This window comes from Protopterus annectens, chromosome 10.part0, assembly GCF_019279795.1.
Source record: "Protopterus annectens isolate FY-2018-M chromosome 10.part0, PAN1.0, whole genome shotgun sequence".
NCBI classification, from domain to species: domain Eukaryota; kingdom Metazoa; phylum Chordata; order Ceratodontiformes; family Protopteridae; genus Protopterus; species Protopterus annectens.
In genome coordinates this window covers 1,320,655,348-1,320,682,281 of record NC_056744.1, presented here as the reverse complement: position 1 = coordinate 1,320,682,281, position 26,934 = coordinate 1,320,655,348, and the positions used below count along the sequence as shown (strand labels likewise).

Below are 26,934 nucleotides of genomic sequence, written 5' to 3'. Positions count from 1 at the left end.
TAACAAACACTAGGGTCATTATAAAACTAACCGTACAACCCAAATGTGGCCCACAAATTTGATTTATATGTGGGGTGATTTTACTGACTGCCTATGTCCAGTAGAGATATAGGTGCCAGACCAGGCTGAATTTCTGATTAGTTATGCATTGGTCCAAGTTGCAGTTAAATAGAGATAGGAAGGAATTCTGCATCACATGGATTTATCAGGAAGTTTAGACACTCTGTGGCTGGATTCATCTTGGGTGTGATGTGTCATCATCTGCCCTCCATATCATGCCTTCATTGCCAGTTTCCATTGCTTAAACTTTCGGTAAGTCTTGGATAGTAACATTTTCATCTACAGCTCTTACTACACCTGAAGAGAAATAAATGAGATTTGTTGTAGTTGATTTCTCATGTATGAATCCATGTTGATGTGTGTCAATATTGGTCAATGATTTTTAGCATTTTGTGAATCCCACCATTATATATAGTTTTAATATTTGCCTTCTTCCATTGAAGGGGTACATATCATATCTAGTCCCTAAACACTGTCAGAACAGTTATGTCAATATCTCATATATGCTAATCTTCTTTTAACAAAAAAATAATATTTTTTTTTTTCAGGACCATCAGTATCAGTTTATTTCTTAATCTTATTCATTTTGAACAGTCAGCACTTGTAACTTATGGGGATAACTATTTATTATCTAACTCGGTCTAACAAACTCATGAGAATGTGTTGGAAAATCACTCTGTTATAGACTCAAAAGATGAGGTGAGAGTGTTGCTTGTATGTGAGGTAATATTTCCACATTTCCCATTACAGTTTTGTCTTCTTACCAAGGACATTGTTTATCACAGTAAGTTCATGTTTTCTGTTCCTTTTCTAATGATAACTATTGATGCCTTTATTTATTTATTTATGTATTTATTTATTTGTTTGTTTTATATTTGGTTACTGGGAAAGTCCAACTGGACACAATCTCTTTTTAGGGGAGGCCCAGGGAGAAATGCTCCTCATATAACAAAGATTAATAAACTACAATTTCACAGGTACAGAAGCATGACACTTTACATTTTACATCAAATACAATTATGATAATAATACTTTAAAGTGACAACATCTATGACTAAGATGAAATAAGATACACTATACAGGTAGAAGGATGAAACACCTTAGCCAATACAGCTAAAGAACATCTAGTAAGAAATAGTATTTTAGCAAAATAAAGTATACTTCAAATGTTTATACTTAGAACATAGATTAATTATTTAAAGGAAGATGGAGTTATAAAGAAGGAAACGTGCAAGATGAAAAGAAGTTTATTGCTTGACAGTAAGGTGGGGTGGTTATCCTGAGTGAGCAAGAGCAAAATGGAGGTAAACTAGCCTGGGGAGTCACAGTTACAAATGCAATTGGCTTGTACGTGTGTTTTTAGAGATTTTTATCAAACTGGGTTAAGGATGCAATGGCAGCTATATTAGTGGGCAGAGTGTTCCACTTTTTAGATATAAAATTAGAATAGAGGGAAGCTCCGGCAGAGTTGCTGGCTTTAGTGACTTGAAGGAGAGGTTTGTTATTGGAGCATAGGACCCTAGTACTGGAGTAAGGATAAATTAGGTTTTGTAATACTGGCATTTTCTTGGGGTGGTAAAGAATTTTATGGGTTAGTATAAGCTGGTTGTGGAGGAGAAGATGGAGAAGTTCAAGCCAGTTCAGTTTTTTAAGGACTGAGCAGTGGTGTGTGAGATGACAGCTATTGGAGGCAAACTTTGCAATTTTGTTATAGCAAGCATCAAGTTTGGTTATAGCTGATTTAAGATTGTTGAGGATAGAGGAGGCATATAGAAGTGTGGGGATGAGATGTGTTTGTGCTGTTTTTGCCCTTGTGCTGTTTGTGAGGAATTATTTATTTTTATATAGTCCCCCTAGTTTTTTATGTACTTTTATAATGGTGAGTGAAATGTATCAAATTTCATATTGCAGTCTATCTCAACTCCAAGAAGTTTGGTGTGAGTGACAGGAGAGATAGTAGTTTTATTGTTAGATGTGATAGTAAACATGGATGTAGGAGTGGTGAGGTCAGTTGGTTGAAATATTATAAGTTTGGTTTTATTAGGGTTTAGTATTAGTTGAGTGTTGGTAAGCCATTCTTCTACAGAAAAGAAAGAGGCCTGCATTTTTACTTGCAGTTCTTGGAGTGAAGGAGAGGAACAGATTAGTGCTGATTCATTTGCGTATCGCATGACTGAAACATGTAGAGTAGAGGTATGAAGGTTGCTAGTGATGACAGAGAAATGTAAAGGACCAAAGATGGAGCCTTGAGGAATGCCCAGTGTAACTATTAGTAAAGGAGAGAGTTCCACCTCCACTGCACTGCTTGCTGTCTATTTGTTAAAAACAGGTAATGGTGGGTTTGCTGAGATTCAGTTCTGAGAGGGATTTAATGAGTTTGTTGTGGTTAACCACATCAAATGCCTTAGAGAGGTCAAGAAAGATAGAGGAGACAAAGTTGCTATTGTTTCTGTGGTTGTTCACTTATGAGTAAATGACATAAGGGCTGTTGTTGTACTGTGGTAGGGCCTGAAGCATTACTGAGTATTAGTGAGAAGGTTGTAGGAGTTAAGGTAATCCATAATTTCTGTATGTACACACCTCTCCAGTATTTTGGACAGAGGTGGGAGTATTGCTATAGGCTAATAGATGGTAAACATTTTTGAGTTACCCCCTTTGTGGAGTGGAATAATGTGAGAACAATTTCAGATCTTTAGGACTAGTTTTTCTGATATCAGATGATTGACAAGAATGGATACTGGCATGCAATGGTGTCAGCAGCTATTTTCAAAAATTCAGTTGACAGTTTGTCAGTGGCTAGGGTGGTACATTTCTTTGCTTTGTTATGGAGTTCAAGAAATGCCTATTTGTCTGTAAGTGATCCAGGAGTTCTTTAATTTTATCAGTAGAGACAGGATGGAAGGTAAAGCCATTGCTTTTAATATGGAAATCAGGTGATAGGTTGGAGGATGGACAGCTTTGAGAGTTAGCAAATTCATTCAGTGAAGAATTTGTTGAAATGAGTAGAAACATTAAATGAGGTATCTGTTATGGTTGGTGGGGGCACCTGATTTTCCAGGGTGGAGAATGTTGTTAATTGATGACCAATGTTTTTAGGATTGTTTTGGAATCTGGTTTGCATATTGTGGTAATAGCTAGTTTTATCTGTTTTGACACATTTCTTTGCTTTGTTATGGAGTTCAAGAAATGCCTATTTGTCTGTAAGTGATCCGGTTTGGTGCAAAAGGGCCCAGGCTTTTTCTTTGGATTTCAACAGAGATCTAGTGTCTTTGCTCATTCAGGAGACATAGTTAGATTTGATTCTGATGGTTCGAGGGGGGCCTGGGAGTTTAGGATATCTAGGAAGGTAGATTAGAAGTATTGAACAGCTTCATCTAGTTTAAGGTACTTGAGAAGAGTCCAGTTAAGCTTTGACAGTATTAATAAAGCTAGTTGGACTGAATTCTTTTCTTTCTGGTTGTCTGGTAATTGGTGGACTTTTCCTGATATGTAAGCTGTCTTATTACAAATGTGGCTAAATGGTCGCTCAGTCTGTCAGGGAGGCAGCCTGATTGACAGATAACATTTGGTCTGTTTGTTAGAATCTCTTGGCTGATTTGTCAATTCTAGTGGGAGACTGGATGAACTGGGAAAATCCATGGAAGTTGGTGAAGTTGGTGGGAGAACTGGAGATACAAGTTAACCAGTCAATGTTGAAGTCCCCTAAGATGATGGTTTCACATTGCAGGAACTCAGGGGCCCATTTCAGTAGGGTCTCCAGTGTGGGTATGTTGTTCATAGGTTCATAGGTAGGTACTAGGCTATCAGCCCAAGGGCCTAAGTAAGCCTAGCCAACAAAGTTTCCTGGCTTACACCAACCCAAGAAAGTTAATTTCCTGTGCCCTTGTCAAGCAGAGCCACATAAGTGAATCCCTGGGTGTATTTCCTATTTCCCATCCACTCATCAAGATTTTTCTAGAAGAGTGTTAATGAGGAACTTTGCTTGACATAGATGGGTAGCTTGTTCCAGAGTATGGGAAGTCTCTGGGACATAAATCTATCCCTCCAGCAAGTCCTGTTTATTGTGGTGACAAGGTTTAGGTCCCTAGAGCATGTAGCTCAGAGGGATTGGGATTTCTTTAGGTGTAGCATGTCCAACAGCTCTGGGTTTGACATAGCTTTATATGTTATGCCGAGATCACCTCAGAGTAGGCGATATGCTACAGAGTAAAGCTGGAGTTTTTTGAGACGATCAGTGTAGGGCATCTGTTTGAGGCCAGTAATTTTCTTTGTGAGGTACTTCTGTGGCCTTTACAGCTGCTGCAAATGTCTTGTGAGGTACATTCCAAAAAGGGGCATTGTACTCTATAATGGGTCTAATGAGTGTTCAGTAGAGGGGAACAATGACCTCTTTTTTCCTGGATGAGAACCCTTTTGTGATGAGGTGTGCCATGTAGAAGCATTTCCTGACTATTGTGGCAATGTGATTATCAAAGGAGAGACTGCTGTCCACCTGGGTCCCATGGTCTCTTATCACACATTCGGTGTTAAGAAGACTGCCGCCTATGTGGTAGTTCGGATCCCCTTCTAATGGTCGACATCTCAAAATGTCAACATTCATATGGCCGAGACCATATGATCGACATTTGAAATGTCGACCATGGGGAACCAGCATCACACTACAGTGTGGAATGGAAAGAGTTCCACTTCCGCACTGTAGTACGATTTCGGAGTTGTCATATTTAAGTTACAGGGGGTGTGGGGGGCAGAGCCCCCCACGGGGGGGGTGCAGGGGGGCAAAGACATTAAGGTAAGTTTGTGGTTGTGTTTTGTGTTTTACTTGTATGGTCGAGATTTCAAATGTCTATCATATGGTCTCAGCCATATGAAAGTCGACATTTTGAAATTTTGGCCATATCAAGTAGACCCGGTAGTTCATGGGTACAGAGTTTTTACCAAAGGGGATAACAATGCAGTTTTTGGCATTGAGCTTGAGGTCATGGCTTTGACACCAGGCATCTGTCTCAGTGAGGCCCTTCTGTAGGATGTCCACATCATTTGGGGACTTGACTATAGCTCCTAGTTTGCAGTCATCTGCAAACTTCATTAGCCAGAGGCCTTCTGTGTTAACCTGTACTTCAAAGAAGTAGCTACCAAACAGGAGAGGTCCCAGGACTGAACCCTGTGGAACTCCACTTGTAACTGATTTGAAGTCAGATTTGGAGTCTGCAACTTTTACAGTGTGGGTTCTGTCAGTGAGCCAGTTGGCAACCCATCTTGTGACATAGTGAGTTTAGCTATAATTCCAGAATGGGGGATAGTGTCAAAAGCCTTGGCAAGGTTAAGATAGGCTGTGTGAACCACTTTACCCTTGTCTACGGCTTTGGTGACTGCCTCAAAGAAATCAACCAGGTTCAGGAGGCAAGATCTGCCTTTCACAAACCCGAACTGGGTGGGGTCCAGAATTTGGAGGTTACCAATGTCTTTGTTTATGAATTCCATGATGATACTTTCCATGGCCTTCCAGACCAGGTTCATCAGGCTAATAGGGCAATAGCTCCCAGGATCAGTGGTCGCTCCCCCTTTGTGGAGTGGGATAACTGTTGCTGTGTGCCATTCAGTGGGCACAAAGCCTGACGTGAGGCTATGATTGAACATGGTGCTTAGGTGGGGAGCCAGTTAGTTCTGAAGTTCATGTAAAATGCAGCCTGGAATGTTGTCCATTCCCATGGATGCAGTGTTTTTGGCTTTAGAGAGTGCTGCTTTTAACTGTGAAGTTGTGATTACAGGGGCTTTGCATTCTTCCTGTATAGATATGGGCCTTTTAGGGGGTGAGAGGGGGTAAAGTTAGCACTAAACCTATCTGCCAGGATGTTGGCAATATCAGTTGGTTCTATTATTTTTGTGCCATTGTGCTATAACTCAGAACAGATCTGGGTGCTGCCATTGAGATTCCTGACATAGCTATAGAATGCTTTGTGGTTGTCCTTAGAATCAGTGGCACTCTTGTTTTCATAGCTAGCTTTGGAGGATCTTATAATGGATCTCAGCTTCTTGCTAAGGCTGACCAGAGAGCTCCTCCACTCATGAGATTTTACTCTCTTTTGCAACAATTTCTTCCTTCTGTTGTAGAGTTTGTTTATGCCAGGGGACCACTAGATCGGCTTCCTTTTTGGAGGATAGTGTCTTGGTTCTGTTTGGGATAGCACGATCCATGCACTTATGTAAGTCCTTATAGAGTGCATTTGTGTAGAGTTCAGCAGTTGTAACTGTATTGTCCATCTGCATGGGTGTCATGAAATTTACCATGTCTGTCTTAAGAAGCATGAAGTTGGCTTTGGAGACATTTTTTACCGTAGTTTCCTTAATGGGGGGTGGGGGCAGGATGTGGATATCTAGGGTGATTAGCTTATGGTCGGATCTGACCAACAAGGAGTTGACTTCAGGTGTGGAACACCGGTCACTCATGTTGGTAATGACTAAGTCTAGGATATTGTTGTCCCTGGTGGAGGTGTGGATAAGTTGATCCAGAGCACTGGAATTTATGAATTCCAGAAAGTGCTGAGAGAAGGAGTTGGTACATGAGTAGTTTTCCCAGTTAATGGTGGGGTAGTTTAGCTTGAACCCTAATATTTCCCAGTATATCAAGAAAAGAGGAGTGGGAATCCTGGAGCATGGTGGGGGATCTGTAGAAAACTACAATTTGGATTGCAGTTTTGCCCAGAGTTAGTTGCACTTGGATAACCTCGCCCTGTGGTATATAGCAACTGATAATAGAAATACTTTTTCTACAGTTCATTTTTAGTTCTGCAAGTAGAATTTCTGCATTGGCTAAGATTTGTGTGCATATATTCAAATATTCTACATTTAGTTGATTTTTAAATAGTAAGGCTACACCACCTCCTTTTTTAGATGTACGATAATTACATAGGATGTTATATCCCGGAGCTAGAATTTCATTACTGGAGATGTCAGGTTTAATCCAAGCTTCAGTTAGTAATACTAGGTCAGGCGAATATAGTGAAAGATTAGTGTGAATATCATGGACATTTCTGGTAATGCTTTAGACATTCATATTTAGTATCACCATGTCATTAGCTTTTCTAGGTAGTTCATGTTTATTAAGAGATGAATTACTATTACATAAGTGAATATTTTTATCACATGGACCAGGATTAGGATGAATGTCTCCAAAGAGTGGTGGTCTGGCTGCAATGTTAGCTTTGGTTCTAATGAGGTGAGTTATATACCTGTCATACTTAGTGGATATTTTATTGGTTTGGTGGGAGGGTAGGATAGGTTTAATGGAGGAATGATGTGTATATGTAGAATAGTTGTGATGATGTAGGGGGTGAGAGGTGTAGCTAATGCAGAATAAATGGGAGAAGTGGCATGGTGAGGTAGTGTGTTGGGTAGAATTTTATAATAAGAGGTAATATGTGTAAGTAATATGAGGATTGTTAGAATTATTGGCTGTTTAGAAGAATTTAGGTGGACATATTAAGTAATGAAGTAGATATATTTGTTATATGAACTATTTGATGCTTAATAGACCTTGGTTAGGGTTTAGTACTTATTAGTAATGGTTATTATGACAGGGGTTTATAGAGTGGCTACTGGTTATATTAGTGCAGTTTAATGTTGTTAGAGTGAGGGACAGAGTGGTTGCTGGAAAGGTTAGTGTGGGAGTGGTGTGTGATCTAGCTAAAGTGGAGTGATTTGGTTGGATGGATGACTGGGATGGGAGTGGTGCAGTGATCAAGTGACTCTGTTGTAATGTGGTTGGTTGAATTAGTGGTATGGGAGTGGCCTATAGAGTATAAATCTGAGGAAATAGGGGGTGGTTGGGAATGGGGTAGGGTAGTGGAGTGGAGTGAGCTTGGGCACAACGAGGGCAAATAAAGCTGCTTGATCCACGAGGCAAACTGTGCAGCTGAGGCAAAGGGAAAAACAATCAGCTGCTTTACACTATACAGGTCAGTGTCAAGAACTAGCAAATACAAATTGTTTCAGATATATAAAGATATCTATAGATCAAATAACATTTGCTAGGGTATTTAACTTGAAAAATAAGTGGTAGTGCTGGTAAAGATGCTATTAGTGGTCTAAGAGGTGTGGGAGACCTGGGTTATATCATCCAACAAGTATGCAAGCCACATTACCTAAAGACAGATTCAGATATTTGTAGTTTTGTATACAGAATGCGGCAGAAACCAGTAGGACATACACTTGAGATGTTTCTGGTTTTCAGTTTGCTTTCTTTGATAGACATTGTGAGGTGAGTTCTGGAAGGGAGTGCAGACAAGGGGTGTTACTTGCCATGAAATGCACAAGATACACTGACTAAATTAAACTGAAAGGGAAGAAAGAGAGACCATTAACTGTTGGAGAGATAGCAGTGAGAGCCGGACTCCAATAGCTATCAGCTTATGCTAAGAAGAGGGCAGAAACTAAAAACAGAGTCTACAAGTAAATTATATTTAAATGCGGAGATATGGCAGGATATATACACTTTCCTTAGTAAGCAGTGTGAAGAGTAAGGTAGTGTTTAACAAAAGGACACATATATTACTAAAATAGGCAAAAACATCAGTACTAATTAGACAATATTATTATATTATTATATAATATTGTCTAATTAGTACTGATATTTTTGCCTATTTTATTATTTCTATATTCATTATATTATTTCTATATGTTATCTTATGTTATAAGAGACTTATGGGTCCTGCTTTATCTTTTTATGCAGATTGTACTTTTTATTCCAATGCATTTTGATCTGAGCTGCTAGCCAGGAAGGCTGCCACTCCCATTTTTTTACCATGATAATATGTTCTTCTAATATAATCTTGATTTTACTGAAAGTTCTCCCAATTGTTTATCGTATAGACCTTTAAGATTTTTTTTCTAATCTCATTTCAAAACTCCTTCCTTTATAGCTGTAAATGCCACTTCAAAATCATCCCTATATATTTCACAAGTATTTCTTCTTTTCTCAAACTATGACCTGGAATCAGGAATGCCTGCACTCATTGTGTTATGTTCGTGTGTGGAAAGAGTATCAACATGCAGGGAGTTCACGATTCAGGAAACAGCATTATATGTCTCAGTCATCTGGAAAACAGGGGATAACAGAATTATATGCTAATAAATGTTTAATGAGACATTCTGTATGCTAAGAAAGGAAAAAACATGCTTTCACATACACATCAGCTTGAACTTGGACTCTCATTCCCCAGCCTCATGTTTCAAACTAGGAGATAGGCAGAGACAAAAACAAGGAATATCCTGTCAGTTTGTGTTCAGCTGCTGAAGTTGGCATCTACTACACTTAGGTTCATAGGTTCATAGGTTGTTACTTGGCTAACAGCCCTATGGTCTACACAACCCTAGCCATAACAATTCCCTGGCTATTTCTTCCCACAATATTTACTTCCTTGGACCCCTGTCTAGCAGGGCAACTGACATGATCCCTGGGGTGAATTTCCTATCTCCCATCCAATCGTCAATGTTTCTTTTGAAGAGGGACAAAGATGCACTCTGCTTGACATGTATGGGCAGTCTATTCCAGAGTCTGGGGAATCTCTGGGTCAGGAACCTATCCCTCCAGCATGTTTTGTTTATTGTGATGACAAGGTTTAGATTCCTGGGGCATGTGGCTCTGAGAGATTGGAATTTTTTAAGTGTAGCATGTCCGATAGCTCTGGTTTTGACATGGCCTTGTATGTTAAGCAGAGATTGTCTCTGAGTAGGCGATATGCAACAGAGTAAAGCTGGAGTTTTTTTAGATGGTCTGCATAGGGCATCTGTTTGAGGCCAGTAATCCTCTTTGTAAGGTATTTCTGTGGCCTTTCCAGTTGTTTTAGATGTCTTGTGAGGTACATGCCAAAAGGGGCATTGTACTCTATAATGGGTCTAATGAGTGATGAGTAGAGGGGAACAATGATTTCTTTTTTCCTGGATGAGAAACCTTTTGTGACGAGGTGTGCCACGTAGAAGGATTTTCTGACTACTGTGGCGATGTGATTATCAAAGGAGAGACTACTGTACACTTTGTCCCAGGGTCTCTTATCACTCTTTCGGTGTTAAGTAGACTACAGTCTATGTGATAGTTCATGGGTACAGAGTTTTTACCAAAAGGGATGACAATGCACTTTTTGGCATTGAGCTTGAGGCCATGGCTTTGACACCAGGCATCTGTCTCAGTGAGGCCCTTCTGTAGGATGTCCACATCATTGGGAGTTTTGATTATGGCTCCTAGTTTGCAGTCATCTGCGAACTTTGTTAGCCAAAGACCTTCTGTGATAGCCTGCACTTCAGAGAAGTAGATACCAAACAGGAGAGGACCTAGGACTGAACCCTGTGGTACTCCACTTGTCACTGGTCTGAAGTTGGATTTAGAGTCTGCTACTTTCACCATGTGGGTTCTGTCAGTGACCCAGTTGGCAACCCATCTTGTGACATAGTTTAGTGAGTTTATCTATAATTCCAGAGTGGGGAATGGTGTTGAAAGTCTTAGAGAGATCTAGATAGGCTGTGTGAACCACCTTACCCTCATCTATGGCTTTAGTGACCGCTTCAAAGAAATCTATCAGGTTTAGGAGACATGATCTGCCTTTTAGAAACCCGAACTGGGTGGGGTCCAAAGTTTGGAGATTACCAATGTCATTTTTTATAAGTTCCATGATGATACGTTCCATAGCCTTGCAGACCAGCCTCGTCAGGCTAATGGGGGCAGTAGTTGCTGGGTCCGTAGTGGTTCCCTTTGTGGAGTGGGATAGGCATTGCTGTGTGCCATTCAGTGGGTACAAAGCCTGATGTGAGGCTATGATTGAACATGGTACTTAGGTGGGGTGCCAGTTCATTCTGTAGTTCATGTAGAACACAGCCTGGGATGTTGTCATGGATGCCGTGTTCTTGGCTTTGGAGTGTGTGTTTTTTACCTGTGCAGCTGTGATTACAGGAACTTTGCATTCTTCTGGTATAGAAATGGGCCCTTTAGGTGATGAGAGAGACAGTTAGCACTGAACCTATCTGCCAGGATGTTGGCAATATCAGTTGGTTCTGTATATTTAGTGCTATTATGCTGCAACTCAGAGCAGATCTGAGTGTTTCGATTGAGATTATTGACATAGCTATAGAATGCTTTGTGGTTGTCTTTAGAATCAGTGGCGATTTTGTTTTCATAACTAACTTTGGAGGATTTTATGAAGGATCTCAGCTTCTTACTGAGGCTGACCATGGAGTTCCTCCAATCATGGGATTTTACTGTTTTTTGCAACAATTTCTTTCTTCTGTTGTAGAGTTTGTTTATGGCAGGGGACCACCAGATTGGCTTCCTTTTTTTGGAGGATAGCATCTTGGTTCTGTTAGGGATTACATGATCCATGCACTCATGTAAGTGCTTATAAAGTGCAATTGTATAGGATTCAGCAGTCGTACCTCTATTGTCAGTCAGCATGGGTGTCTTGAATTTTGCCACTTCTGTCTTAAAAAGCATGAAGTTGGCTTTGGAGAAATTTTTTTTACAGTGGATTCCCTAATGGGGGGTGGGGGTGGGATGTGGATGTCTAGGGTGATTTGCTTGTGGTCGGATCTGACCAACGAGGAATTGACCTCTGGTGTGGAAAACTGGTTGCCGATGTTGGTAATGACCAGGTCTAGGATATTGCTGCCCCTGGTGGGGGTGTGGATAAGTTGATCCAAGGTGTTGGAATTTATGAATTCCAGAAAACGTTGAGCACAAGAGTTGGTACATGAGTAGTTTTCCCATTTAATGGTGGGGTAGTTGAAATTGCCCATTATTAGGGTGTTAGGTTGTACCCTAATATTTTCCAGTGTATCAAGAAATGAGGAGTGGGAATCCTGGGGCATGGTGGGGGATCTGTAGCAAGCTACAATTTGGATTGTGGTCTTGCCCAGAGTTAGTTGCACTTGGATAATCTTGGATGCATTATGCTGGGCAACTAGCCCGTAGGTGTGGATATCCTTAATGAATATGGACACGCCTTCCGCCTTTAGTGCTTCTGTCCAGGTTACGTGGCCGAAAGGTGTGGTATGAATTATAACCTGGTAATGCAGGGGTGCTATCTGGAGCCTTGAACCAGGTGTCTGTCACTGCACAGATGTCAATGTTTTCCATTTTAAGGAGTGCCTCAAGTGAATGCATTTTGAGGTTTAGACTTCTAGCATTAAGTAGCATTATCCTCAGATTTTGCTTGCTTGTACCTGTTACGGTGATGAATTTGTCATTTGAATCTTGCCTAAAAATGGCACTATAGGGGTGGCAAGAGCCTTAGCCAGTATCCGGAATCCCAACGGTGACAGGTGCAGGCCATCACTGGCAAAGCATCACGGTTTGTCGATCATATCATCCCAGGCAGACAGATACTGGATCCCCTTAGAATGACACCAGAAGCTTAGCCAATTGTTGAAGTTAGTCATTTTGTCCTTGTACTGCGGTATCATTCTGGGTGATGGCAGGATGCTACTCAGGGCTAGGGTCATACCTGCCTGGGCTACAAGATGAGACAGCTCTTCCATGTCTCTTTTCATGAAGTCCAGGGAGGTATGTCTCAGGTCATTCACACCAACATGGACAATGACAGAGTCATAATTGTACTTGTTGTGGAATGACCTGAGTGCATGCATTATGTGGCGGATCCTGGCACCTGACAGGCAGCTGACAGTAACTTTCTCTTTGTTTAGCCTGGTGAGTGGAATATCAGTGTGCTGACTATAGAATCACCTATGACTAGAGTGTTGGGTATGTTGTTATGCCTTATGGGCTGTGGTTGAGTGGCACACTGAGTTTGTGGGCTATGTCTCATTTGGGTTGTGTTGAGGGGTGTTTCTGCTTTGGAGGTCCCTGTTGCTTGGGTAGATTTATTTTGAGAGCCTCCGCAAATGTAGGTGTGTGTTTTGTATTTCTATGTGTGTGTTTTGGTGGTGTAGGTTTTGAGGGACTATGTGATGAGTGTGGTGTGATGCAAGTGTTTACCTTCTCCTCTTGACTGTCTGGTCCAGTCTTGAGTGAAGAGAGCTTTGCTTCCAGTTTGGCTATATAAGTGCATCTCTCACAGGTTGTAGTGTTGGGTGGTAGAAGAAGAGAGTTGTCTGTGTACATGAGGCAATTGCTGCATTGCCCCAAGATGCCCAGATTCATCATGACCCTTAGACATGCATGAATAGGTTCTTATTTATTAAGTTTTAAAAACTGTTTTCCTCTAGACAAGTGAGGAAAGTTGAGTGCTGTAGTAATTTGTAGCTTATTTAGTGCATACAATGAGTTCTGATCAAGTGCTGAGCTCAAAGAAACAAGTGCTGAGCTTAAAGAAACAGATTTGAGTGTTGAAACTAGAAAACTGGCCAGTTCTAAGAAACAAAATTAAGCTATAAGGCTTCCCTCCAACACAGAAAGACTTGGGGGCTCAGAAGCAAATTGACAAACAGTCCTGGATACAGCAAATCTGTATCTGAACTAGATGACTTAAAGGAAAGGCAGGAAACAAGCTTAGAAAAAATGTTTTTTTTTTTGTAAAGTGGAAAGGGGAAAGGAGGAGCAGAAACTAACTGGGATGGCCTTCTCAAATGTTCTCCCTGGATTAGATAGAATGAGGTAATGACACTAGACTGGGAGGAGTGTCCCAGATCAAATTTACAGTAGGGGTGGGCAACTGCAAAGCCACCAGAACAAACAAACCCAACCAGAAATAAACAAAAAACAGGATACTTATTGTTATATATCACAGATTAGTTGGCTCAGAGCCCTTCCTCCAAGTTCCTCCGATTAGCTCAGTGAGAAATGGCACACAAGCCTGAATATGGACAATGCTACAATACCAACACTACTTAGGTAGAAAAAAAAACTGCAGAAATGTTTAAACAGATAAAGGATCACGGAGACTCTAGAGAATGCTTTTAACTGCAAACAAGTTATATGATACACTCCTTAGCAGGAAATCAGAACAAACAAACCCAGCCAGATGCTTAACAATTGTAGAAAATTTCTAGTTAATACCTCACACACAGTGAAACTAGGTAGCAAAGTATATGAAGACAATAAAAGTGCTATAAATAACTCAGAAATAAGCAAAAAATGGGATACTTAATGTTATATATCACAGATTAGTTGGCTCAGAGCCCTTTCTCCGATTAGCTCAGTGTGAAATGGCAGAAACACTCACAAGTTAACTTCTTAAGTAACAAAGTTGAAACCTGAAACAACTTTAAAAAAAAGCTTGAAAGCACCAATGAGATGCGTACTCCAAGCCGTAGACCAGGCAACCCCGGTCAGCCAATGACAACAAACAATTCACTCTCACTGAAATGCTATACTGGCTTTGACTAAACTATGATGGCCTGGAACATGTGCTCAGACACACAGCCTCTACTAACAAACAACTAGGCCCAAAACACAAGCCTGAATATAGACAATGCTACACTGCCAACACTACTTAGGTAGAAAAAAAAACTGCAGAAATGTTTAAACAGATAAAGGATCAAGGAGACTCTAGAGAATGCTTTTAATTGCAAACAAGTTATATGATACACTCCTTAGCAGGAAATCAGAACAAACAAACCCAACCAGATGCTTAATAATTGTAGAAAAGTTCTAGTTAATACCTCACACACAGTGAAACTAGTTAGCAAAGTATATGCAGACAATAAAAGTGCTATAAATAACTCAGAAATAAGCAAAAAACAGGATACTTAATGTTATATATCACAGATTAGTTGGCTCAGAGCCCTTCCTCTGACTTCCTCCACCTCTTTCATTCCCAAAATCAGCCTTTCAAAATGAGCACCACTGACTTCTGTTCAGCTCCCCAGCTGAATTTTTTTCTGTCTTTAGCACAGGCCTCACTGTACAATCTTCTCTGTAGTGCCATTCCCCTTTTTATCTTTGTATGAGTGGAGCAGCCACACACACACACACACACACACACACACACACACACACACACACACACACACACACACACATACAAATGCACACATACAGTTACATGCCCACATTTTCAGAAATCATTTGTATGAGCCCCCAAAGTCAGTGACAGTGAAAATGCGATGTACAATGGACAATGCCCTTCTTGCTGGTATGTGTAGACCATTACCCTCTATGGAACATTGTCTAAAAAATTTAACTGATTTCCTTGATGCTGTAGCACACTTCCACATGTTGTAGTTACATAAGCATGCACTGTACACCAAGCACTTCCTCTGCCCCCATGCACTTAGTTATTAATGCATGGTCATGATGTATGTTCTTTTGAGCCCACAATAAATATGCAACAGGCATATGTCTCTGCATCAGAATTCATTTAAACCATGTGTCCCCAACCAAATGTACCACAGGGAAATAACTTGTGCCTAGAAGCCTGAACCTGTAATCCTTCCAGGAGTCAATTTCATTTTTAATAAAACAGCGTGGATTTAATGCAGTTAAACCAATCCTTATAACAAAACTACTTTGAAAAAACAGTATTATTTTTAATATGAGGAGGTTATATTTTGGAATCAATGAGTTAGAATATTAATTTATTGAACATATATAATGTACACTCATTCAAAAAATTTTTCCAAAGAAACAAATTCTCATGTTTAATAACAAGATAAAAATATACCCGTCATCACAAGAATATTCAACACGTGCTCCAAATACAAAGTCTTCACCCTCTGTAAGACGAAATGTACCAAACTGAGCATCCCCAGGATGCCCACAGGACTTTTCTGAAAAAGGAATCAGAAAAAGCTTCTATGAAATGCCATCTTCTAGCATTGAGTACATGATCAAATATTTATCTGATGTGAATCAGCAATATTAAAATGCAGCCTGGAGGTTTCCTGTGACAAACTACTTAACATTATGCAAGCAAACTATGGAAAGCTGATCAGTTATATACAGTAAAGTTATGCTGGAATATATGCATCATTGACTACTTTTTCAATGTTGTTAATAAAAAGGTATCATGAGTCGAGAAATAAAAAAGAAGGTATTTTACATTTATAGATGTACCTGTGCTCCCCTTAAGTAATGCTGCATGCTAATAAATCCAAGCATCTGTTGCCAATTCCTCTAGGAAGTTTAAATTATGATTGCAAATAAGTTAGCATATTAAAAACACACACACACACACACACACACACACACACACACACACACACACACACACACACACACACACACACACACACACACATATATACACAAAAAAGAAAAACTCCCTTGCCTAAAAATAAATAGTAAATAGTAAATAAAATTAAACTTTTCATAATGTTTAGATCTTTCCCATTTACTAAAACTAGGACTTCAGAACATTAGTACAAATCAGATGAGCATGCAACATCTCTAAAATCACGACTGACATATATCAACCAAAGGGTCCACTTTACATAGTCAGCATTTCATAAAGTTGAAGACCATATGGCCAAGACCATATATATGATTGACTTTCAAAATGTCGCTCATGTAAAAAAAAAACACAACAATCACTTACCTTCACATTGCTAGCAAGCCCCTCTACACCCCCCCATGGGGGGATCTGCCCCCACACCTCCTGGAACTTAAATATACCAACTCCGGGATCGCACTACAGTGCAGAAGATGGAAATCTTTCCATTCTGCACTGTACGGAGATGCCCATTCCGTGTGGTTGACATTTAGAAAGGGGATCATATGGTCTTGGCAATATGGTCTTCGACTTTATGAAATGTCAACCATGTGAAGGGGACCCCAACCAAACACTCTACATTAAAAATTCATATCACTTAAAACATCATATTTTTTGTAGTAAATAATCTCCTCTTTTTAAACAGCACTTTGGCGCTGCGGTAGCGTTGTTGCCTCACAGTAAGATGCTGTCCGGTTCGATTCTCAGCTAGAGCGTCAACTGCGTAAATGGGTGTACCTTCATTGAAGGTTGTGCATCAGAGCTGGCAACTCGGCACGTAAAAATCTACTGCCAATCATTAGCAGACCAGAGTTCCGCTGTGGCGACCCCTAACTGGGAAAAGCCAAAAGACACAACAACTTTATATTGGTGTGATCATACCAACCTGATGGAATATCAGCCTTTAGTTACAATTGCAAGGCTAACTCTTTATACTTCAGATGGTTGTCAAAGTCTTATTCCCTCAAATGACTTCCAGTTTTCTTAGTAACACAAAAGCAAATGTTTCAAAACTTTTTACTTATGACACTTGCAAGCCTATAGCAAACTACATGGTTTGTACTAAAAAAGGTCCTGCTCCCATGATGTGTTAATTTGCAATTCAGATACATGAGCTGTGGTAAAATAAGACCTCATTACTGGCCAATTTACATGTCTCTGAATCACATTTACTACTGCGATGTGCAGATTATTGGTATTCCTGTAGGTAGTATCATTCCCCAGTCACTCTCCTGTACACACAAATACACAAAATATGAATGCACACATACACACACACACACACACACACACACACACACACACACACACACACACACACACACACACACACACACACACCATATTCTATGCATCTGTCCCTGAACTGTCTGCCCTCTCATAGTTCCCGTCATCACTGATCCCTGTCCTGGAGTTGGTGGCACTGCGGCAATTAAGTTTTGAATGCATCCCTAGTGTCTGGTGATTCCCCATTACACCCTAGCCCCTGCAGTGATGCTGATGGTGTTACAGCAATTACAATTAAGAGTAATCCCTGATGTTATGTGATGCTCCCCATCCCCAAATCCCCATACCATGGTTATGGCAGGTAGTTAAACACAGCCTTTTGGTCATGTTCAGTACTGCAGTGTGGCAGGAATGGCCATGCTGATTTACATGGCTGAGTGACCTCTTGAATCACTCAGCCTTGTAGATACCTTTCTGGAAGCAACTCCTGGGGGAGAGAGAGAGAGAGAGACCACATGTGTAATTGGCATATACCATTTCCCTGGACTGCTTCATTAGCATTCCACACAAGCAAGGGGCCAGACTTACATGATGCTGCAAGTGTTCATGCTAGAGCACCATGCAGCAAAATGCTAGGCTGGTTGCTGAATTGCAGAATGGTGTTGTAACATCTAAACCTTGTGGTAGTTTTTCTGAATTCAAGGACAGCCCTACCACAATGCTTTGCTGTCTATTCACTTAAAAAGCTACTCGGTGTACATATTGTAGTAACTTCTGTGAATCCCCCCACAAGTCTACTAACTTTTGCTAAAACATTAGAAAAATTCTTGTTTTTAATATTATGTGTGCATGTTCATAAACTACTTGTGAAAGTCTATGAATATTTTTTTTCCCTGTAGAAAGTTTCACATGAACTACATTTATCCAAATATACCACATGTTCACTTCTGCAAGAGAAAGCACCATTTACTTGATAAATTCTTGAGATGTGAAGTGAAATACTTCATAATAAGGATATGCATATATATGGGTCTAATTGAAAACACCGACATGCCAAAACACCGACGACGAGAACACCAAGACCGGAAGATCGACAACTGAGATAACTGACAGTTTAAAAGCACAAAACTTCACATGCCCGACAAACCACAATCCCGACAATCAACAATACAAAACAAATAACTTTTCCGAAAAACACACACACAACACAAGCACACCATATACCTTACAAAGTTACACTAAACCTTACATACACAACTATCTATGCACTAACCTTAACCCAAACCCTAACCCTAAGGTCCATCACTATCGCAAAAATCACCTAACTCGCGCCCTAACCCTAACTCACTTAACCCGCCCCTAACCCTAAAGTCTGTTACTATCGCACACTTACCTTAACATGTTGGTGTTTTCAGCGTCTGGCTTTTAAACAGTCGGTCATCTCAGTTGTCGATCTTCCGGTCTCGGTGTTCCCATCGTTGGTGTTTTGGCATGTCGGTGTTTTCAAGTAGACCCATACATATATATAGCTATATATAAATATATAGATTATATAGATATAGATATATAGATATAGATATAGATATATAGCTATGTGTGTGTGTATATATATATATATATATATATATATATATATATATATATATATATATATATATATATATGGGTCTACTTCATGACACTGAAATTTCATAACGTTGAATTTCATAACATTGTCACCATAACATCAAAAATTCAAAACACTGAAAACCCAAAACATTGAAAACTCAGAACATTGAAAGTGTGCTTCATAACATTGAAAACTACATTGCACAAGTAAATACTACCACCTCCACCTACAACAACACCTAACTAACAAACACACTTTCTACTATGTTTCTGCAGGGGAGGGCAAGCCCCCCTGCACCCCCATGTGGGAGGTTTTGCCCCCACACACCCCCCGTAAATTAAATATACCAACTCCAAGATCACACTACAGTGGAAAAAAGTTAATTTCCTAACCTCACTGATGCCCCATAAATTAAATATACCAACTCCAAGATCAGACTACAATGGACAAAAGTTAATTTCCTAAACTCGGTGTATGGTGATTGTGATACAGTTAAGTTAGGAAATTAACTTTTGTACTTCTTTGCCTCTACTAATTTATATTGGTGTTTTACTCCCTCTATCAAAAATATGTAGTTGTTGCTGTTCTCATATCCTCATCAAAATATTTGCTGTCCATACCATTAACCAATTTTCCTGGCCTCATTTGTCTTCAAGCATACCATAACTGCCCATTTCCTCATTGTCTTTCTTATATTTCTTCTTCCTAGGTCATGTTATATTATTCCTGCCTTATTATTACCATTCTACCCTTTCCTGCATTTGTTTCCTTTTCTTTTATGCTACCCTCTATTTGCTTTTCTTGGCAATTTAATCATATTTCCTTAATATTTCTTTCTAGTTTTAGTTTTATTAACTACTCCATCATCGCTGTTTTATTCTCTGTTGCAGTTTTCAAAAGCAAATCTTAACAATTCCCTTTATAAACATACTTTGAAATTTCAGGGTTATATAAAATGTAGTTTTGGTATCTTGGATGTGGCTCCTAGTAACCTTAGAGGTGAATGATGGGAATTGAATTTAGAAATCAAAGAGTTGCAGTGCCAAATAAAGTTAAATGCTACCCTGTTCCCAGGGATTAATGAGAACCCCTCCATGCTTCCTACACTAAAAAAGAAAGCCCTTGATTTATGAAAGGATGTTATTTAAAGGTTATTTTTCATGAATATTTCAGATCACTTTAGTAGGGGTTATTTAATTATTTTTAAGTAATACAGGGTCAAGCCATTATGTGTAAGGTCAACATTTTTCTTTTTCCTTTCCTCCTTAACTCCTCCTCACACAACATCCTATGGACATATGTAAAAAAAAAAAAAATTATTGTTAGAATCTGTATACCAAATATCTACTAAACTTTGTTTATGTAATTTCCTGCGATGACTATGCCTGCTTGCATGTATATCACATGTTCTGACTCAATGTGTTATTATTTTTGACCTTATATTCACTGTTGCTGTGAATTATCTGTAATATCGTTGGAGCTTTTCTCCCCGGGCCTCCACTGAAAATGGACATATATCCAGCTGGACTAGCCCGGTCAACAAATGTAAAATAAATAAATAAATAAATAAACTAAATAGCAAAGCCCTGTTTCATGAAAGTGCCTATTCGTATTTCTATAGATTTAATTAGTTTAGTTCCTGAGGGTAGGCATTTTATATGTACAAACAACATTATTGATTATAATATGTGCAAGTAATATTATTGGTGTTTCCATTAATATATTTGTTTTTGGCTTATGGATATGTCTTTCTGTTATGTGTCTCTTTAAGGTTAATATGCTTTTAATGAAAATTGGTAGCAGTGTTTTCTATAAAATGTTTTTTATTTCAAAAGTTTTAACATTCTGAAGACATCCCATGCATTGTTAGGGAAGAAAGCGCTTGACATTTAATACATTTCTTTAAGCATTTTAAAAAGTATCATTTCATAATTTGGATGTTTTATTTTTCCTTATGTTGTCCTGCTGATTCATACATTTGTGGCTTTATTGTTTGTTTGTTTATACAATTCTCATCTTCTTTGCTCTATGGTGTGTATTATTGTAACCTGTTTTATAACAGTCAACTCTCCCTTCTTCAGGCTGCCTGTAATGCTGCTTGTTTCCCCATTTCTCACTATCCAGACCCTTTTTATCCTATACTTTACCTTCAAGACTTCATGCTTGGCGTACCTCTCCTTCAGTTCCTGTTCTTTACATATCATCATTCATACTCCCAGTGCTGCTCTTCCCAGTCTGCATGCAGCTACAACCCCCCTCCCCATTTAGATTGTTTCCCAAATCTTCATTCTTTTTTCTTAATTTATACATTCACTGACATTCAAGTCTGTGGGGCAAGCCGTGGTAGTACATTGGTAGCGTTGTTGCCTCACACAAGATGTTCTCCAGTTCGATTCTCGGCTGGAGTGCCTTCTGTGTGGAGCCTGCATGTCCTCCCCATGGTCGAGTGGCTGCCAAAAGACATGCAGGAATGGGCGTGCCTTTGCTGAAGGTTGGGCATTAGGCTGGCAACTTGGCACCATAAAAATCAATTGCCAATCATTAGCAGACCAGCGTTCCACTGTGGCAGCCCCTAACCAGGAAAAGCCAAAAAGACAAACAACAACAACTGACATTCAAGTCTGTATATACTTCCTGAAACTGGGTTCTCCTATAGGTTGACAAGCCATTTATCTTCTCTTCTGTTCTCTTTACCTCTCTTCTTTGCAGTCATGGGTTTCTTTTTTATTTCATGAATTGGTCATATTCTTCCTATATTTCCTTGATAACCGGTATGTATTATAGGATGCCTTAGGGACTAATCAACATCTTAATAGTATATGGCTGACTGTAGCAGCAGTAGCCTTTCCCTTTTTTCCCATAAGTGCCTCATTTCCCCTTTTTAAGTTTATTTTTTTCATTTAATCCATGTTTCCTGTAGACCATGCCCTAGGTATTTGCCTCCTGATTTGTGCAGTATTCTATTAGTATATTTCCCACTCTCTCTCCTCTGTCCAATTCTTTCCTTTCCATACCTGAACTGTTGTCTTTAAATTGCATTCCTGTCCAGTATTCTAATTGAATTTCACAAATATCTAAATTGCTTCCTTGACCGTCTACTAGATTTTCTCTTCCTTTAAAATATTGTAATTGGTGAAGAAGACAAAACATACTTTCTCAGTTTCTTGTGTTATTGTTACCCCTGTGCCTATTGGCCATCAAGCCTTCCCTTAATCAGATATACAGAGAGGCATAATCCAGACAATCATGAAGGTGCTTTGTGCTCTTGGTGTCACCCTGGCAATAAGAGCTTTTCTATTTTTATGGCTTAATACCAGCCCTGGGGGTAATGTGAGCACTTGTGTCACTTTAAGGGCTGCCTATGCCTCCAAGTCCATGCATGCAACTCCCCTGCATGTGCCGGTTTTTACTCCATCCTCCCTTCCTCAACTCTAGACAGTTCAATTGAGTTTTGCTTCCCCACACTCTCTTCTCTCTCTGTTTTCTGTTTTACATTTGTCTTTTATTCTATGCTTTGGTCCCTGTTTCTTTTTGCTCATTTATTTTTATTTTAATTTCTGGTGCCTTTAGTGCCTCTATAGTGACTTGCTCATCACATTTTGTCTTTACAAACCACTCCTATGGATATATATATATATATATATATATATATATATATATATATATATTTTTTTTTTTTTTTTCTCATGCTGACCCATATTTTGTTTTTATCTTGACTGCATAACACACTTTTTGCTCTCATGTTCATGCACATCTTCTGTTTGTGTTATTTACTTTTATTGTTTAGATTTATTGCTTGCCATTTCATCAGTTTGTCATATCCATTACTGTGAAGATTCTCTACTAGATGGCATATATATATATATATATATATATATATATATATATATATATATATATATATATATATAGGTCTTCTTCAGAATGTCGACCATTCAGAATGCTGACTTTCATATGGCTGACACCATATGATCAACATTCTGAAAGACTGACATCCTGAAATAGCACCATTTACCTACCTGTAAACACAGTAAAACTGTGTTATGCAGGGGGACAAGCCCCCCTGCACCCCCACACCCCCTGCTACTTAAATATTCTCACTCCAAGATCACACTACAGTGCAGGAAAGGGGAATCTCCCAGTCCCGCACTGTAGCGGGATCTCCGCTATCATTTGTTGGCCTTTCAAACATTCGCTCATATAGTGTCGGCCATATGAGTTTTGAACATTTGAAAGTTCGAACAAATGAAGGGCTCCCATATTGTGTGTGTGTGTGTGTGTGTGTGTGTGTGTGTGTGTGTGTGTGTGTGTGTGTGTGTGTGTGTGTGTAGCTGTAGTGCAGAGGTCATTTGTTCTTCTGTGTGTTTTTGTACTACTTCCACCAACTGCCCTCTATACTCCCTGTTTTTTTCTTTATGAAATGAACTTATTTAGCTACTAATTTAGTTACTTATAAACAACTAAATATTATTTCTAACTTTTGTATTTATTTATTTTGCAGCTTTTGTTGTACACTCTTTGCACCTTATGATAATGTCATGTTTGCTGCTCTTCCTCTAAATTTGGAAAGACCAAAATGTAAGAGTGATGCTTATCTAACTGAGTTTACCCTCATATTTGTGCAGTGCATGCCTTCCACTGGTTCTGTTATTCCTTCCTTCCATATAAATCTCTATGTTAGTGGGGGGTCACCCTATCTTTTGCTTGTTCATCACTCGTACACCTCCTATCAGTATTATCATTGTTGGCATTGCCAGCATAGTCTATCACTCCTCCCAGCTCTACTAATGTAATCATTATTTCTCTACCCTTCTTTGTTCTTGCTTCTAATCCTGGCTTGTCTAATAAATGTTCCTTGTTTCCTTCACCATTCATATATATGGTACCCTATTAAATAATCCTTTTGCAAAGTCTAGGATCAACAGTTGACTTTCCCTGACTACATATGCTAGAATGTCTACTTAGTTGGTTTTGTTTTCTCATTATTGCTGTGGTTTACTGGTTCTTCCCTTCCCTTTTGTATTGCCTAAAACCCTTGTGTTCATTCTATTACTATTTTAAGATGCTCATTTAGTTATTTTATTTTGTATTTTAACCTCTTCCTTGGCCTTTTCAGGATTCTCCATTCTCTCATTAACTCTTTTTTATGCAGAAACGCTTAACTCTTAGCAGGAATCCCTTTTGTTTCATTTTCATGTTTAGTGTTTCCTAGACTCCCCCATTCACCTGACTTATTTTTATCTTAATTTATACATATATATATATATATATATATATATATATATATATATATATATATATATATATTGCTCTTGTACCAACCCGACTAAATCTTCTCCTATATCACTAAATCTCACCCTACATCCTTTATTATCTTCCCTTAATGTATCAATAAACAATAATACTGCATATAAAAAAAAAAATGTTTTTATGCAATAATTGATGTTCTTATAATATCTGTTATAACTTTGATATTAACTTTGTATTAACTCTGTATGCTTTCTTGGAGCTTTTCTCCCCGGGCCTCTACTGAAAATGGACATGTGTACAGCTAGACTAGCCCAGTCAACAAATGTAAAATAAATAAATAAAATCTATATCTATATCTATATCTATATCTATATCTATATATCTATATATATATATATATATATATATATATATATATATATATATATATGGATCTACTTTCATATCCTATTTTACCACAATTGCAAATTGCACAAGATTGAAACCATAATCCAGAATGTTAAAAATACTGAAAGCTTACATAATCGATGTTCACTATGCCAAAACCTTACTAGTTAAGTTAAGCTAAAGTCTGTATTTATTTATGTATACCTTTAAGAATTTGTAGTAGCCAGATCAAAATGGCGGACTTTACGTTTAGCAGTGGAGGAACTTCAGAAACTCTGCATTCAACAGAATATTCTCAAAAAGGTAAGCTAGTGATAAATAATGAAAGGTTGCATATACCATTTTCAAACACACTGTGCAACCAAATAAACATTGTTTAAGGATAGATCTTTACTAAAATGCAAATGAAGAGATCTGAATATACTTTTATCAAATGTTCATGTTTGTGAAATCTATCGTAAGGTTGTGAAAGATATAATATATTTACTTAAAATACAACAGCTTTATAAATTTATTGGACTTTGTGTTATAAGGAGATCAAATTCACATCTTAGAAAACAACGTTTTTGTTTTTGGATACTTACAGATGTAGATTTTCCTGAATACTACACTGCTACAGGGAGAAAAACATAACATTTACAACATAATTTTCGGTATTATGACAGTCGGTAGTTTACACTTTCAGTATTTTTAGCATTCAGGATTAGTGGCAATTGATGGTAATCACCAATGAGATTGTTTGATGTTTTGTGTTTTGATCAAACTCACCAGTGATTATGCATTGTAAGCCCTCTCCCTATATATATATATATATATATATATATATATATATATATATATATATATAGGTATACACGCATTTGCGCGAACGACCGATAGCTGAACGCGAACATGTCAAACGCAGAATGCCAGGATCGTGGAATGTCGAACCCGCAGATGTCGAACCCAGGATTGCCGAATGCAGGCCAGGCTACTATTCCCCCCTCCTGACCCATGGTAGCCCTTGTTGCAGCGGTTATGCAATCGGGAATTTTGAATTTGACATTGCACTCAATATTTGGAGCATTAACACCAATGAGATTTGACAATTAGGTTCGGCATTACAATGGACCAACCTCCGGTCGTTCGCACAAATGCATGTAAACTATATATATATATATATATATATATATATATATATATATATATATATATATATATATGTACACACACGAGTCTACTTTTCTTTATCGAAATTTCACAATCTCGAAAAAGAAAAGTAAAACCCCACTTCTGCAAAAGTGCACTACATCGAAAGTGCACTTTCGCGAAAGCTGATTCACCTAACTGGAAAAAAATCTATTAGAACACTATTTTGCAAGGGATCATGCCCACCTGCTTCCCCCACACCACCCCCTACTTAAATATACTAACTCCAAGATCGCGCTACAGTGGGGAAAAGGATATATTTCCTTATTCCCACTTAACATGCTTCGGCGAATTGGCTTTTGCGGAAGTGCACTTCCAATGTAGTGCACTTTCATTTAAGTGGGTTCGACCTTCTGTTTGTTGAGAAAGTGTGTTTTCAACAAACAGAAGGAGACCCATATATATATATATATATATATATATATATATATATATATATATATATATGTTTAAGGCACCCATAATCTACTTGCCCATTCATTCTTCATGGGGAAAGAGAAGTTCACAATTTATTCCTCATAAAGCAAGAACTGATCACAAAGCTGTCATTCCAGCAGCCTTTATGACATATCTATTATGCTGCCTAACCCCAACCTTTGCAATACTGTAGAGGGACTACCTATACCCAGATATAAGTATTGCCCACTTCTTGATATGCATGCAGGAGGGATACTATTTTGGCTTGGGTGGATCCAACCCACAGCTCTCTTTCTCTCCCCTTTTGCCTGTTCATGGGGTAGTGGACTACACCACTCCCCTGGAGCTCCAGGTCAAACCAGGAGGAGGAGTTACCAAAACTCTGTCTTCCAGCAGTTCTCTTCAATGTACATCTTGTGTCTTTCACTCACCCCATCTGGCTCTTCTAGCTTCCTTAGCCTCTAATCAGTCTTGGGTCATCTGCTTCAAATGCAAAGCAGTATCCCTCTGTGCCACAGAGCTGTTTTTTCTGATCAGTATTTTCCCACATATCTCCCTAGCTTCTAGGTACTTACTTCTGTTAGCTTTTGTAGTTTCATTTGTAACAACAATTTGCATGCTGCTTCACTCCCTTCCCCATCCATG

The 26,934-nt window shown here is 38.8% G+C and overlaps 1 protein-coding gene across 1 annotated transcript in view; it reads right to left on the bottom strand.

Moving 5' to 3' along the window:
* LOC122814274 (complement factor H-like) overlaps window positions 1-26,934 on the bottom strand; it is a 542,961-nt gene that overhangs the window by 270,880 nt on the left and 245,147 nt on the right. The window contains exon 3 of the mRNA XM_044086867.1: window positions 15,666-15,771. Coding sequence (XP_043942802.1) covers window positions 15,666-15,771 — 106 coding nt within the window. The remainder of the gene's footprint in view (window positions 1-15,665; window positions 15,772-26,934) is intronic.